Genomic DNA, 16,164 nt, shown 5'->3' with positions numbered 1-16,164 from the left:
TACAGGAGCTTTCTGGAACACAGCATCTGCTGATTGCCATGTACCTGTGCAGTTGGACTCCAGAATGCCTAGACGTGCTGAAAAATAGAATAGTGTTTAACTTAGATTTGATGCTTCAAATAACTATGTGAATCTTTTGCATTTCTTTTGTACTGGAATATTCAAAGTGCTGTAAAAAGAAGCATCAGTCAAATTCAGGAATGGCATGATTTTTAAAAAAAAAGTGTTGTAAAGAAAACACTGGGGAGAGCATCCTGTGCCTGGGATAATCCCTGGTCTGATTTCATGCAGTTTTTCAAGATGCCAAAACCACAGTGCTCAGCAGCAGCCTACTAGACATGGTAACCCCAGGAGAACAGAAGTCATTCCCTCGATGCCTGCTACTCAGTCTACTCCCTACCAAATGTAAAAGAGCACCTAAAAATACTGCTGTTCGAAGCTGACTTGGATAAATTAAGCTTATGGTCAGTTTTCAGCTCAAACCAGCTGAACGTAGGTCCATGGGTTACAAATGTGAAGAGAAAATGCCATCATGTTTTAGATTTGATGCCACGCCACAGGGAAGAAGTAGCCTCTCTATATTGATTTACAGAACTGAGATAACGAAATAAGTGATAAAAACATGGTACCGGTAGCAGAAAAGGAAAAAAAGGCCGTGAACCACCCAAGCAACACAGAAGCCTGGACTCTGAGTCTGCGGCTCTTCTTGAACACGGATCCTCGTCTGATCCACAGAAAGAGGAAAGGGAAGTTGGGTCATTCCCTCTGCTATTAATAATCGGCGGACGCAGGCGTTTCAGCTTGTCTTCTCCACATGCTGCCATCGTTTTGATTTTTTTTTTACCACTGACTGGCTGTTCAAACCTGCCATATGACACTTGATACGCTTGGGTAGGCTGGGGACATACGCACCCCGACCCCGGGCCGTGGGGAACAACCAGCTGGCCAACAAATCCAGCCAGATTTCAAGAAAAAACAATAAAAAATAGCTGGGCTAGTTGGCTTAGACTTTAAGACAGACTCAAGACTGGCAGGTATCCCACTCACAGCATAGTGTACCCTGTTGGAAGTGATTAACTTTTTTATAAGGTCATTTCTTTCATACATTAATATATTTACTGCCCCGCATTCTACAGATCATTGAAGAGAGACACAGTTTTCATGGACAGGAAATGGAAACCCTGAAATGAGCAAAAAGACAGGGAATTTTGACCAATAATACAAGAGACGCTGGAAGGATCGATAAATGTTAACGCCAGAGTGTTTCCCAAACATGCATGAAAGGGCAGATCGCAAACGTCTTATTTAAATTGGATTTTGACACAAAGGTCAGCTTTCAAAAACACTAAGGCTGATTTCTACGAACACACAAACAAAATCCTACTACCAGCTATAAAAAACCGTATTCCTTCAAAAATTAAAGACCTGAGGAGGCAAAAATTTTAGCCACTCTTTGTCAATACTCAGATTTATGGAGAAAAGCAAGTAATTACCTTTTTCATCCCAAATTTGAAAACACAAAGCAGTGTTTCTCATCCTATCAAGTTCTTTACCATTGCAGACTGATTCAGACAAGCCTTGCTAACCCCCCTGCAGGGGACTCAGCATTTCTTATCTAAACAACACATTTTACACATAAGCTGAGAATAATATCTATATATGTGTATGTGAGGAACACTGAAAAATTCAAACCCTTTCCAATTCAACGTAGTTATAAAATGTGATGATGCAAAAGTGCTTGTATGTTTTCCAGGCTGATTTGTCCATCTGTTTGACTTCCCATGGTGACAAAAAATATCAGAGGCTGTCGATTTGAGGTGAAACCCCTGCCCTTAGAGGGACGCATCCGTAGCACCGACAATTTCCCTCATATCCAGGAAGTTTCCAGTTTGCAGACTCAGCCGAAACGCTGCTCGTAAAACACAGTTAAGGAAAGAAGGGATGTCTGAAAATAAATCCGTGTTAGGAGTTTTCAACACCTGTTTCTTGCAGCTCTGTAAACATGTGCTATTCCTGACAAAGGGCACTTCGGTGGTGTCGCGGTCATGTGCAAAGTCAGCGCTTGCGGCACTGCCACTGCCCAGGGACACCTGGAGCATCCCCCAAGGTGGCAAAGCCCAGTTTGACCCGGGAGGGATGCGCTTTATGCTGCAACCCAGCCCCTAGTGAGAACAAAACGGGGAAATCCACAAGCGGGTGGCTTTGCAATTCGCGGTGATTAAAGCCATGTAGGTTAATCCATGCTTTTGTTCGGGTGGTCTGCCCCTGCAGAGCAATTTGCGGAACCCAGCCCGCAACCAACTCAACCGCCAAACTTCTCTGCTGGGAGAAGGGACGGTCCTCTGCCCAAACTCCAGCGCTACCGAGCGTTTGCTTTCGATTTGGCTTCCATGCAAGAAGCCTCTCACCGTTTTGAGCGGGACTCCCAGGTCCCGGAGCCGGGGGTGGGGTGGGGGGAAACACGAGACCCTCCCCGACCCCTCCCCATCGCTCCGCCGTTCGCAGACCCGCCTCTCCAAGCGCTTTTCCCGGCCGGGCAGCTCGGGCCGGGCTGTGTCCCGGCAGCAGCCGCCGCCCGCGGTGCCGCCCCCCGGTCGCCCCCGCCCGGCTCCGCTCCGTTCCCCGCCCCGCGGGTGGGGCGCTCGCATGGCGGGGCCGCGCTGAGCGGGGCCATGGACCAGCACCTGCGCCGCCTCAAGCAGGAGCTGGTAAGGGCTCGGAGGGGATGGGGCGGGGGTCGGAGGGACGGGCTGGGGTCTCCTCACCCCCACCCGGGGCTCGTCCCGCGGTGGCTGCGCGGGGAGCGGAGCCGGAGCCCCGCGGGGCTCGGCCCTTTGTGCGGGGGGGAACAGCGGCGGGGAAAGGCGGCCGGGGAGCCCGCGGGACCCGCGGGGGCAGTTACCGGCAGCCTTCGGCCGGCCCGGGGAACTCGGGGTCCCCGCGCTCCTTCGGCATCGCCGGGATGCCGGCGGGTCGGATGCCGCTGGTGCTTTGGTCGGCGAGAGCGAAACCCAGCGCGCCCGGGGGTGTGCAGAGGCTTTAAAGAAAAGATAACAGCATAGATCAGAAAGCAAAGAAACATAGATCAGGAAACAGAGAAACATTTCTACAAATCTCTGATAAGAGTAAGTTTACGGGAATCAAGGGAGTGTGAGCTCGCCACCTCCAATCCTCTCTGAAAATACTTCTTCTTTAATAGGAAACCCTTTGTCGTAAATCACCGCTGTTTTCTCCCCGCTCCCGCTCCTGTTCAGATGTAACCTCACTCCCTGAACTTGCTTGGGCTTGTCCGCAAGCCCGAAGGTGCTGTTGGTACAGCAGGGCTTGCTAGGGCTGGGTTGGTGGCAAGAACCGATAGTTTCCAAAATCAGGCTCCAGTGCTGGGTAGGTCTGGCTGGAAAGTTGAGCATTGTTCAGATAAATAGATAATGAGAACAAAAAGGGAAGACAAGGCAGAGCAACAACGGGTGGGCGAAGTTTCCGAATGTGCAAAAGCTTCGCAGTTTTGGACTTACTAGGATGTTGTTTTCAGCCGATATTTGTGCAAGCTGGAGTTCTGCAAAATGGGCTTCTAGACAGCATGCTCTCCTACCCGGGTTACGGGAAGCGTTTCACGTGTAAGTGACACCATTTGAGTCAAACACGCAAAGTTCCAGCTGTGCCCAGGGCCTGGCTGTGGCGTGGGGACAGCGGGTCCTGCGGATGGGACACGGCTTGGGCAACACGGGCTTGGGCAGCAGCGCGGCGCCCTGAGCACATCTGGCAGCAAACAGTGACATTTAACCCGCTGGCGTTACCCGTGTTGCCCTTGTAAACAGAGGAGCTGCAAGACAAACTAAACCAAAGGAAAATCAGAGTCACTGGTGTTCTGTACACTGGGTGTGATGAATGAAATGCAAAGTGTAAACCGGGACACGTACAGTGTAATCCAGAAGATCTTTAAAATCTGAATAAATTGGAAGGTGAGACGTGTAAAAGAGTAACTTTCAGAAGAGCGTGCTTAGAGTAAGGTTCCTAAATCTGTGTTTTATCTTCTAGACAAATCAGTTTCATTATCTCAGTGGTATTTTTTTATAGAAGCCTAAACATTGCACCTTTACTTGTGAGTCGAAAAAGTGCCCATCTTGTAGCACACAACATAACTTCTGAAGAATATGAATAAATTCAACAGGAATGCAGATCCCTCATACTTAATATGAAAAGCAAAAAATACTTAAAATGAGAAAATTCTGGTTTTGTTCATACCCTTGCTATAATGCAGTAATAGATTTTTTAAAAAAATAGTAAAAATGCAACAATTTTATCATATTAATACATCAAGACCTTAGCCTGGCAAATATTTCTGTATATGCTTGGCTTAAAAATCTGGAGAGGGGCAGTTGTCACCTTCAATAGGATGAACTTGTACCAAAAGTAGCCTAGATCTTCACACATTTGGTTTTTACCAGTCACATTCTTTCCTCCTCACACCCCCAAATTTTGTTACTTAAAACTGACTTGGACAATAGATTCTCGGGGTATCGGGGCGCAGCCTTGGGGCTGTTGTGAGCACAGCCGTGCTGGGACAGCCCGCAGGGTGACAATGACAGCTGGAGGGACCTTCTGCAAGACACACGCCATCAGAAACAATTCCTTTCATCAGCAACTTAAGCGAGCTGCAGGTTGCGTTTAGTGAAGGTAGGAGGACGGTATTCATTAAAATAACCATTAATGATTATCCGGAGCAATAATAGCTTTTAAAAATCAGTATTGTCAAGATAGCCTGGAATTAAAAGAGGCGAATGTTTCTATAAAGAGCAGCAAGCAGTGCGATAGACAGCTGGGAACATCTGCACTGAGTGGCGAGTGGGAACTGAACCTCTTGGCCCCGCTTCTTTACCACTTTCTTCATTACCGGGCAGGTCATGCCTCCAGATGTTAAATGCACCATAACCAAGAGTCATGCGGGAGGAATGGTGGGAAGGACTTGGCCAGATGGAGACAATGAGCCACCTCGTGTGTAGCTAAACAGGAGCCCAGTTCCAGGGCATCGTTGTGAATTTAGAAACACATGGGGTGGCAAAGATTTCTGTATATGCTTGGCTTAAAAATCTGGGAAGGGGCAGTTGTCACCTTCAATGTGACTTAACTGAAAGTAGCCTTTGGCTAGTTCAGAGGAGGGAATTTTCTCAAAAAAGAGCGGGTGTTGGCACAGCTCTCAGTTCCCAAGGAAAGGTTATCTCCAAGTACAACTCTATCCCCCCACCAGCGTGGGTTTTGAGGATTCTTTCTCCTGCTTTGCGTGTTAAAAACGTATTTAAAGAATCGCGTGCTCGGTTCGGGCTGCTGTTGTGCCCCAGCACCTTGTGCACTGAGGTCACACCGGGCTTTGCCAGACAAGCCACCGACGAGCCGGGCCGGGCGTGCTCACACCCGTTACCCCTGGGGAAGCTCTGCCGTGGCTCCCAAACACGAATCTGACCCGTTTCACTCAATGAGAGATCGCCCGTTCCGGTCGCGTGTTTTCCATCGTAAGCCGATAGCTTCTGGCATGTGTGGTGTCCCTTTGATTGGAATTCGTTCAGAAGCTTCCACATGCAAATGTTTCAGAGCCGGGAGAGCCTCAGCTGACACAGCCGCTCATCCCACCCGGGCCGCTCGGATCTCGGATCCGTCGCCCTTGTCCCGGTGCCGGCACCAGCCTGCGGAGCAGTTTTGCACGAGCCGAGCCAGCTCTCTGCACCTCAGCCTCTGTGTGCAGAAAATACAGAAGACCTTGTTCACCTCCTCTGGAAAGGCTCTGGAGATCCGTGGACGTAATGTGGTTTGTGAGAATACGCAGGGCTGGCTTGTAGGGCTGGTGTTGGAGTAAGTTGTGTTTCTCCGCTGCTTCAGTTGTGAAATGTGCCACGGAGCTTGCGAGTCTTCCGTTAATGCAATTAATCCCGATACTAAAAGTCCTCTTGACTTTATCAGCTGGATTCGGAGCCCGCAAACGTCATTCTGAGGCACAGAAAGACGACGTCTGCTTTCTGAGTTACAGAATGTTATCTCAGCTGAAAGATCAGACTTAGCAAGAATTGTCTTGCTCGGGGATTAGCGGAGAGAAATTTCATTTCCGTGTCTCACGCTGCAGATGGCTTTACCTCCGTAAGATTTCTGACACAGGGATTGTTTGTGTTTATACAGAGTAACATCAGCATACCTACCATGGGACTGGGGTTTCAAGGCTCTTCTGCAATAAGAATAAATCACCTAATATCTAGCTAGGGACCGGCGAGTTCACGGGGCAGATTTATCTTGCACTTGGGGTTTGCATGGCTGGAACAGGCGAGGGGCCACAGTCAAGTTAGCTGTGGTTGTAGCTTTGCTTTGCATGTTTTGGTCTTTCTTGAGGAATCCAGGATATTTCTGGGCTTTCTGTTGCTTTTTTTTCTAGCAGGAAAAGTATTAAAGTAGATATTTAAAACAAACCCCACTGCTCTGCCTTGAACTTTTGAATGTTCTCCCTGCACATTCATCATAAACGCATCACATTATTGAGTTTGATAGAGTCTGACTCCCTTCTTACATTAATTCACGTCCTGGTAGACAATGTTTCTTGCTATGAATATCTTGCAGGAATAGAACATTTGGTCGGAGTGAAAAATACGGCCAATTATTTTTACTCTTTGTCTCACCCTGGATCCTATTCCAGTAACCGTGTCGTGCTCGAAAAGGAGCCCGCTGCATTTTCATTACCGCTGTTTCTGAAGGAGCAGCTCTTGTGATTTGCAGCGGAGTCGGCATAAATGACAGACCTCAAGGGCTAACGTCACCGCTCCCAGCGCTGACGGGTGGAAACACACAGCTACGTTTGCGCCTCTGCTGATAAAACGGTGCCTTTAAGTGAGATAACGCTGGAAATTTGGGTGGTTATAGCAGAACCTCGTCCCTCGGCGTTGCCTTGAGGGAAGGTGCAAAGGGGTAACTTGACGGCGGATGTCCTGTCACATGTAACCTGTGGAGAGAAAAAGCCGTCGTGGGCTTTGTCCGCTTGTGTATTTCCAGAGAACATTCCTAAAAATGACGGCGGATTTTTTTAGACTCCCAGCTACATGTTAAAGACCAGGACCCCCCCCAGTGAACCAAACCACTGAGCTAAAAAATAATACATCATGTTCAATGGTCAGTCTGTACATGGAGGCTTATCCCTGGGTTGTGAGTAAAAGTCTGAAGGTTGGACCTCTTTTTGGTCTGTTTATTTCCTGGTTGTAGAGAATTGATTTCCTACTTTGCCTTTAAACCTAGCAAGTGCAATTGGGAAGCATAGCACAATATCATTGCTATGGCAAGTAAGGCAATTGAGTAAGGAAGATGGTTGATTGAGTGATGTGAACCATGTCTTTCACGGTTAACATCTGTTTAAGATCTATTCAAATTATTGGGGGAAAAAAAAAAGATCTTTGGTAAAGTTTCAGCATCCTTCCTCTTTCAGATAAATTGTGAGCTCACAGTTAACATCCTTGTTTACACCTAAAATACCCTGGAAAGACAAGAGGTAAAAAAGAGACTTGCAATTCTTGTGATAAAACCAATAAGGGCAAAAAGAAGATTGTGGGCCTTGGCATCCATCAAGAGAAGGAAAAGGAAGGTGCAACATGAAGCTGGAGAGGAGCTCTGTGAGCTCCCAAGAGTCGCGCTCAGCCACAATCGCTGGCGTGTTGAAGATTAATCTAGTTAGTGACCCAAAGGAAAACAGAGAAACAATATGATCAGCTCAGCAGTTCTAAAATAATTTAGGTCTGTATTATGTCATCCTCTTTAAATACCAATTGTTTGCTGCTGGTTCTGTTGCCTATCAGCACTATTATTAAGAGCTGCTATTTGCCATTTGTTCTTTCCTGTCCTCTCCACAATAACTTCCTCTCGTTGCCTTTCTTTTACCCAAGAGCTGGACATGTCTTCCTCCTCGTTAGGACAGACACGCTCGGAGCTCTTCAGTTCTCTGTGCTCGGCTGAAAGCCGTGGGGTGTTTGCTGGGCTTTTCCTTTCCTCCCGTCCGCAGCCCTGGGCCGGCCAGATGTGCGGATGGGCCGGGAATCCAGCTGTGCCTCAGGGGATGGCTGGGAGCGGAATTCTGAGAACTCGGTGAAGGGAGATGCTAACAGGAAAACATCGGTTCCCAAAGCGAGCTCAAAGAGTTACTTATTTACTCGTGAAGTGACAAGGAAAGCGTCTTTTATTTGTACGTCTCAGGTATTTGGTTTTGAATTTGATAAAATGCCAGTAGCTGCTGAGGATGTTCCTTGGGGCAAGTTGTCCTCCTGCTGTGTTAATCAGTGGTGGAAGATCATTGATTTATAAACTGTGTAAACCAACTGTGGTTCTAGTGCTGAGTATTTTGAGGAAATCATTAAAAAGGTATGGCTTACAAAGTGATTGATGCCTTTGCTACTCAGAACGGTAGATTTCCAATGTAAAAAAAAAAAAAAATCCATATTTGAACTCTGCCAGTTTTGCAAGATGCTCTCTGTTTGCCATTTGTCTGTTTGTCTGTTTGTTTTCCCTCCTCACACTGAATATTCCTTGAGGATCATTTGAAAGTGCTTGAAAAGCTTTTGAATTTTGCACTTCAATTTTCAGCGTTACCATAGTTTAAACAAGCTTTGCTTTGGAGAAGCATTTAGCCAGAGCTGCCTTGTTCTTGCCTTCCCAGGAGGATTGATCTGGAGGTAATACCTTATTGCTGGAGAAATAAACATTTAACATTACACGCCGAATCCCACACGCGTCACAACCGTGCTCAGCCCTGCGCGTACTTGTCTTGCTATAAAAGGCATCTTGTGTTGGCTTGTTCAGAATTAGACTAAGACTTTTTCATGCCAGTTTTTAGGGACCGCAAAAGTTTCAGGAATAATAACGAGATGGAATTTGCGGCATCTGATTTTTAGCTTTTACAGAGATATAATCTGCAAGTCGTCACAGTTCTAATTTGGTTTTTATTGGGAGCGGAGGTGCCAAACAACCGCTTGTATAGAAGCACAACACGTCTCGAATTAGACACCCAGAGTCCCTTGGAATGCTGATGTGCTTGTGCTCCCTGAGCAGAGACCAGCAGGTACGAGAAGGGGGGATGCTGGTGTGCAAGGTCTGTGCCAGAGCCGGAGTTTTGCCGTGAATGCCGTTTCCCCAGCACGACTGAGCGTGGGGCTGATTCAACAGCGGGTTCGGGATTTACAGCTCACAAACATGCACAAGACACGACATCTCCTGATGCCCCGTGGTGGCCGGGTTTACATAATGTCACTTGCATAACCCCAGCAAGGACAGTCAGAGTTTTTTTCCACGCCAAATTCAGGCTCTCTGGGGTTTTGTGTCACATTCACGCTCTGTTTGAAATTGCACTTTCGTTCATCCCGAATTCCAGTTCCTTCTACATGAAGCGTGTGACCACGGAGCCAGCGGAGCTACAGGGGTTGTCCCTTCAGCCTCGCGTTCCCATCGCGTTCCCATCGCGTTCCCATCGCGTTCCCATCCCCTCGCAGTCAGAGCATCAGCCCAATCTGCTGGATTATTCACAGAAACTCTTTTTTTCCCCTCTCGCAGCCCAGATAGTTCCGTCCTGAACCTTTGCCAGGGTGATGGTCTCTCTTCTGTTCCTTTTCTGGAGAGTTTCAGAGAAGCCGGTCTGATCTTGAGAGCACTAAGATCATCTTGGCAAAAAGGAGAAAAAGGAGAGAGTGGCTTTTTTTTTTTTTTTTTTCCCTTCCTGCAGAGTTTTCTCTCCAGGGTGAGTCCTCTTAATTACCACAGGGTAATTACTAATGGATGAAATCCAAGCCCCTGCAGACTGTTTGGTCACCAGTTGGTGACTTCACTCTGGGCTGGGTTTCACCCACTCCTCAGTTCTGTAAAAGGCTGAACAGATACCACAAAGCGCAAGAGACAAAGCAGAGGGGTTAGTTTGCTTCGTTGTTTTTTTGTTTTTTGTTTTTTTAACTTGCACAACCCAAAGTTTTAGCATTGTTTGTAAGCAGAGTCAAAAGCTTTGGGATCTTTAAAACTCTCTTGGCGATGGTGGGATTCACGTTGCCAGAGGGACACTGGGGCCGTGTCCCTACTCAGAGCAGGTCACTGGAACCAGACAGATATGTCCCAAAAATGCCCATTTCTCCCCCTCTGCAGCAACAGGGACGGCTCAGCCCAGGGGAGAAGTATCCAAACCTCATAGTCGTTTATGGGAAAGCGTTTCCACGGATGAAAACTTCTCCAACTCCTTCTCCAGTGGCTTGGGCTGGTGCCAGTGCCAGATTTGGCAGAAGCAGCTCGTTCGTTCAGAAGGAAAAACGCTGGAGTCTGAGCTCATGGCGCTCAGGTCTTGCCGGGGTGGGGAGACCGGGTCCGCCTGTGAGAAACAACCCCACCGACGATAAACGCCGCCGATGAAATTTTAATGCTTAATAGAGCCCTGGCGGATGAGGCGCGCACTGTAACGATCCCACCCATCGCGGGGGAGTTAATTGAATCAAGGTGAACGGCAGAGCCGCCCAGCAGACACCGAGGGTTTGCTCAGCCCAGGCGGTGCCGCCGGACCCCGGTCACTCCCCGCGGTCACCGGGCTGTGCCGGCCGGGGGATTTGCTGGGAAGTGGCCAATGAGGGGCCAAGCCGGCTCCAAATCCAGCTTCTTGCAAAGCCCCAGATAAAGCAGACTACCATTAATAAGGCGAGAAAGGTTAGGACGAGGAGCATTACAGCAAATCTGGAGAGGTAAGGTGATAGTTTTGTCTGAGGCTTGTAGAGCATATGGCCCCAGGTTTTGGACGGGAAACCCAGGAGCTCGGTTAGTCTGTAAGTGGGGCATTATTTGCATGTCTGCAGAAGCAGAGGTTTATTTGGTGGCGTTGAAAAATTAGATAGCTGGAGACACTCGATAGTGCAGTCAGGAAGATAAACGCAGATTTTCATAGCTTGCGTGCTCATTCCGGGTGATAAATAAGTTTCTTGCAAGTGAAGCTCTGAAAAATCATCATGATCTGCTGGCTAGTTTAAGGTTCTGTGTTTTGAAATGGAGATTTGTTGTCAGAAACTGTTAAGGAGTTTTCCACTTATGGAGATAGATTGTTAGAGGATGCAATTTTTTGATGACTGCTCTTTGTCACTGCTCAGATCCACCGACAGAAATGGAAATAGAGCACATAATTCAACTGATTTAGTTGAAAATGAAGGAGATGTAAAAAAGCAAAGCTTGATAATGTAAAGCTGAGCATAAGACAGAGATCTATTGCTGCAAGAAAATTGTGACGAGCCTTTAAAACTGTTTATGACGGCGTGGGCTGAAGCTTTTCCTAGACAGTGTTAATCTCTTTTGCAAACCACCTTACATCAATGTGACATGTCTGCACCTCCAGCCCTGCCATCCCCTGCTGTTCTTCCCCTCTCCTTCCCATTCTCCGCTCCCCCTCCCTGCTATTAAAAAAAACCCCTAAGTGGCAGCTGTTGGGAAGTACAGCCCGTTTGTTTTATGATGCCGCTTTGGGAATATGATCCAGATCCTACATGATAGAGAGAAGGCAACAGAGCAAAAGAGAAGAAAGGGGAGTTTGGAAGCTCTGGAAAATAACTTGCTTATTTTAAGCCTAGTGTAGAAAGTTAAATCTTTATCGCAAGGTGCAGGGATAAAGCAGAACTGCTACTAAAGGTGCTAGCTTGGGAATCAAGGAGACCGCTGGTTTAATGTAAGTAATTTTAGCACTTTTGGTTGCTTTGTACAAAATTTCAAGCACATTGAAATGTCTTTGATTGTCCTCTACTGAGAGGTGCCTGTAATGAGGGTATTAAGATCTGAAGACGTGTTCTATAGTAACAATGCGGATCTTATTGGGGTTTATTTTTAATTTACTTTAGCACCGTAGGTAAAGAAAGAAGATGGAAGGCACTTCTGTTCGTTATTCTGACTCCTGATTTCAGTTAGTTACAGGGCACAAAAGACAAAAGCAGAAGAATATGCTTAAACTGGCAGCAGCCAAAACCATTCATAGTTCTGCGCCTTGGGTTTCTGCCAAGCAATTAATGGAAACTCATACTACTTATTTTTGTTGTCAGGTCAAAAAAAATTCCACTCCTTCTGTCAGCTCCTCTTATTCCTAGATGGAAACTCCTAGAACAATCTAAGGAAAATCCAGTTGCTGTTGCATGAAATTGATGTAGCACAGGTGGGATACATCTGACGTGTGGTGAGCAGGAAGAGGTGATGCTGCAGAAAGCTGCTCAGCCCAGCTCTCCTGCTCTTTGGGCAGAATTTTCTTGCTCTCCTGGGGACACTGACCCGATGTCTGGCTCTTCCCTCCACAGCTCTCCATGAAGGAGGTCGGGGACGGGCTGCACGAGCAGATGAACTGCATGATGGGCGCGCTGCAGGAGCTGAAACTCCTCCAGGTCCAGACAGCTTTGGAGCAGTTGGACATCTCGGGGAGCCGAGGCGCCGCTCCTGGCACCGGGCAGCACCGGTGCTGCCGAAGCGGCAGAGATGAGCCCGGGGGCCGGCAGGACGAGGCATCGCTGGAGGAGCACAGCCCCACGTCCCTCGTGTGTGCCGGGTCACGGCCGGTGGGTTCGTCCCATCCCGCTGCGCTCCCCGAGGGCTCCCACGTTGGGGACACCCCGTCCTCCTTCAGGAGCTTCTGCGGTGAGGGTGATTGTCACCCAAAAGGACATTCCTCCGCTTCCAGAGTGGAGCACGTCCGCCCGAGGACACTCAAGCCCAGCAGCCAGCGCACAGCTGGGCGGTGGCCGTCGTGCCAGGAGTGCCCGGGGTGTGACGACGGCCACGACTGGACGTCGTCCCTCATGTCCCAGAGCAGGAACCGGCAGCCACTGGTCCTGGGGGATAACATCTTCGCAGACTTGGTTGGGAACTGGTTGGATCTGCCCGAGCTGGATAAGAAGGGGGAGAAGAGCGAGGGATCCCTGTCCATGAGCAGGTCCCAGGAGCTCTGCAGGAAGTTCTCCCTCACGGCCAACATCTTCAAGAAGTTCCTGAGGAGCGTTCGGCCAGACCGAGACAGGCTTCTCAAGGAGAAACCTTGCTGGCTTCCGCCTGAAGACAAACAGCCCGAAATTTCCAAGAGACCCAAAAAGATGAACAAACTCAAGGGGACATTTTACTTCCCACTTCATGGGAACATCCAGAGCCATCACAGCAAAGCAGAGAGGTGCCCGAAGGTGGAAAGCAACAGCGACAAAACCAAACCTGGCACTAAGAAAGTCCACGAGACCATAGACTACACCCAGTCTGGATTTGACATCAATACAGCTGTTTGGGTCTGAGTTTGTCTGTGTCCTCAGCTCTGTCAAGCATTTCACACCAGAGAGGAGCTGGAGGCCGTATCCTGCTTTTCAGGAGACCTCTAAGCTCTGGACTGAGGTGCAAGAGGAGCCCTCCACAAATCATGCTGTAGGCTTCGGTCACCTGCCAGGAGCATCTTCCAGAGCAGTCACAGCAGCAGCTGGTGCAGCCCCACTTGGGGAGGCTTTTTGGGGACCGAGATTTGCAAAAATAATCAGAATCTTTAGCGGCTTTAGAGTTGCCGCAGACAACCAGCTCCTGGAGCCTGGTTTACAACAGCCGCTTCAGGCCCATTGCAACAGCCGCACCACGAGATTCACTGTGTGCATGTGTGTGTATGAGTGTGCAAATATATAGTTTTTTAAGAAAATCTATTCCTGCTTGTGTGCACTTAAACTGGGTTAAAAGCCAGGCAATTCAAGCGTTGTACCTGAAGCACTTGTTATTTAAATTGAAAGAAATAAGTTTGAATTTATAAGACTTGAACAATTGCTAAGTGGGGATGTTGAACCCCAGCTTTGTTGTATTTCAGCTGTGGGGTTTTCCCCCTAAACTGCATCTCTGCTGTGCTCCCAGCATCTCTCCTTCCCTTCCAGTTAAACCAGTAGGACAACAGGCTCCTTTTGTAGAAGTTTCTGACCCTCAAGCTCTCAGCAGGTTTTGCTTCTCTCCCCATGGGTTGCACCAGATACAGTGTCACAAAAATTTATTGTTGAGGATGCGCTGAGATACAAAGTTGCAACAGACGGTTATTGTTGTTTTTTTCCCTATTGCTGTTGTGTACAAGCTTTCTCTTGACAGAACCAAGTTCTTCAGTGTCCGGCACTCCAAGAGTTACCAATAAAGTGGCATCAGCCTCCACATGCCGTGGGGCCATCTCCATCCCCGGGCCACCCTCAGTCCTGCTTTTCTCAGAAGCTTCTGGGTTTTCACCATCATGAAAACCCAGCCGAGCAAGAACAAAAGTCTCAGCTGGGGGGGTCAGAGCCAGGGCTGGGAACGCGGGCGGGTTGTGTTCCAGCCGGGACCGGGGAGCTTGGGGAGCAGCCAGGAGAGTTTCCATTCCAGGAGAAATTATAGATCACAGCTGCAGACAGAGGTCCCTGCCAGGGTCCCACCACAGCCCTGAGAGCCTTTGGGTGACACTTCCATGTCCATCTTCTTCCCCCAGCACGGGGAAAGGCAGAGGGAGAAACGTTTTGGGGGGAGAAACTGCTGCAGTGGGAAGGGGCTCAGAGCTGGGCAGCCCCCAGCCCATGGAGGGGATCCTGCCGTGGTCCCCTCCTCGTTGTCCCCAGGAGTTAATTGTGATAGAGGCGAGTCCCCACAGCCCCAGCACGTTGCAATTGCATTGCAGCCCCCTTTCCATTAGCCGGGACTCTCACCAGATGCTCCGTGTGCGCCGCAGTGTTATGTTGCAAAAACCTGTTCCGCTCACTCCAAGTTTAGGAAGGGCTTATGTGCGAGCAATAGTATTTTTTTTTTTTTTTTAACATGTAATTCTATTCCTGCTGTAACTTCCCAAGGCAGAGAGGTCAGCAGAGCACAGGCATGAAGGGAGAATTTTTTTTTTTTTCTCCTTGCAAATTAAATATAGGCACAAGACAAGCCCCGTTTCTGCCCATACAAGGAGAGGAGTGGGTCAGCATCTGCAAGCTGCGCTCAGCACTTTTTCAGGAACCTGAGTTGCAAGCAAGCTTTTGTTTTTCCCCCTCACAGGCTTTAGGTTTGGTTGTTTTCCCCCTTTCTTCATTTCTCTGAATGCCAAAAGGCTGTTTCTAAAGCATTTTGTTTTCTTCCTCTTTTATCGGTAATTCATCCTGTTTGTTACAAATACACCCTCCCAGCTCCCGCCAACCTTTCCGTAGGGTTAGCAAAGAAAGAAAGAGTTTTCTATAAGTAGCAGCACAATAGAAAGATCAACAGCTTTTCCTGCACCGACCTCAGTCCCCAGAGACCGTGGCCTCACCCCAGGGTGTCCCCGCTGCCCACGCAGGGGACCCAGCCAGGCTGGCACAGCAGCTCGGTGACATTGCCCTGTGTCACCCTCATGAGCGCATCCCAGCTGTACCTGCCTGGCACTGGAGGCTGAGCCCCACAGCGAGACGCGCTGAGTGGGGAGAAGCTCTGGGGAGCTGAGCACTCACACCAGGGGCTTTCTAAACTGGTCGGGGAAGGTGGGTTGTGATTGTGATTGCAATTGCCCTCAGCTGGGCTGTGGGGAGGGCGGCAGGTGGGGGCCAGGCTGAGCACAAGGGCACAGGGACAGGGCAACACTTTGGCTGAGAGGTGACGGGGACGTTTCTGCAGGTGGTTACCTCTCCAAGGCCGCGTATTATCCAGCAAACAGGACGTGTTGATACAGGACGCGGGGACATCTGGAGAGTAAAACACACATTGGGAGCCTACTCCATGGGAAAAGCGGTTCTGGGGGATTTGCCCCCTTTTCCACCCCTGCCCAGCCCCCTGTGGAGCCTGTGCAAACCGCAGCTTTACAAACTCCAACCCGCTTTCCCGGCGCACGTGGTCCTTGCAAACGCTGGATCCCCCGCCCCAGCAGCTGTCGCGGTGCCGCTCCCCCCGTCCACGGGGCCTCGCGAGCAGCCGGCGGGGAGTTTGTCCCGAGAACAAGCGCTTCTGGCCCCGCGCGCTCCGACAGCTGCCGGGTCATCCTGCCCGCGCATGTACACCAGCTGCCAAGCCCAGCCTTTTCTGTCCCCGCTCGGGGGAAACGCTATTGTCTGGAGTTCCACATGGAAAGGGCAGTTCTTGGCCCCAGCTGCTGCCCACGTGTTCCTTTCCCACCCAAAAGAGTCGCTCCTGCTGCACCCACCGCTCCTCCCTCCGCTCCTCCCT

At 49.3% G+C, this 16,164-nt stretch overlaps 1 protein-coding gene across 5 annotated transcripts; it reads left to right on the top strand.

Annotated features, from left to right (window-relative positions):
• The first annotated feature begins 2,629 nt into the window (after positions 1-2,629).
• On the top strand, positions 2,630-14,206 carry INKA2 (inka box actin regulator 2). 5 transcript variants are annotated; one of them, XM_065649668.1, is made up of 2 exons: positions 2,630-2,708; positions 12,315-14,205. In XM_065649668.1, the coding sequence occupies exons 1-2, from the start codon at positions 2,673-2,675 to the stop codon at positions 13,287-13,289; spliced, it is 1,011 nt and encodes a 336-aa protein (XP_065505740.1). In that variant the 5' UTR covers positions 2,630-2,672; the 3' UTR covers positions 13,290-14,205. The 5 variants fall into 5 exon arrangements, with proteins under 5 accessions (XP_065505740.1, XP_065505741.1, XP_065505743.1 ...); XM_065649669.1 differs by lacking the exon at positions 2,630-2,708 and adding an exon at positions 5,764-5,847; XM_065649671.1 differs by lacking the exon at positions 2,630-2,708 and adding an exon at positions 5,872-6,129 and having other exon boundaries at positions 12,315-14,206.
• Positions 14,207-16,164: the final 1,958 nt, after the last annotated feature.

The sequence above is a fragment of the Caloenas nicobarica genome, chromosome 21, assembly GCF_036013445.1.
Source record: "Caloenas nicobarica isolate bCalNic1 chromosome 21, bCalNic1.hap1, whole genome shotgun sequence".
Classification (NCBI taxonomy): domain Eukaryota; kingdom Metazoa; phylum Chordata; class Aves; order Columbiformes; family Columbidae; genus Caloenas; species Caloenas nicobarica.
Note: the sequence above shows the minus strand (reverse complement) of the source record. Positions and strands in the feature narration are given on the sequence as shown.

Excerpts from the sequence above, each read along its gene's own strand:
- INKA2 (XM_065649668.1), top strand. The coding sequence starts at position 2,673 with ATGGACCAGCACCTGCGCCGCCTCAAGCAGGAGCTG. Across the intron at positions 2,709-12,314 it reads GCCGCCTCAAGCAGGAGCTG|CTCTCCATGAAGGAGGTCGG; the intron begins GTAAGGGCTCGG and ends TTCCCTCCACAG.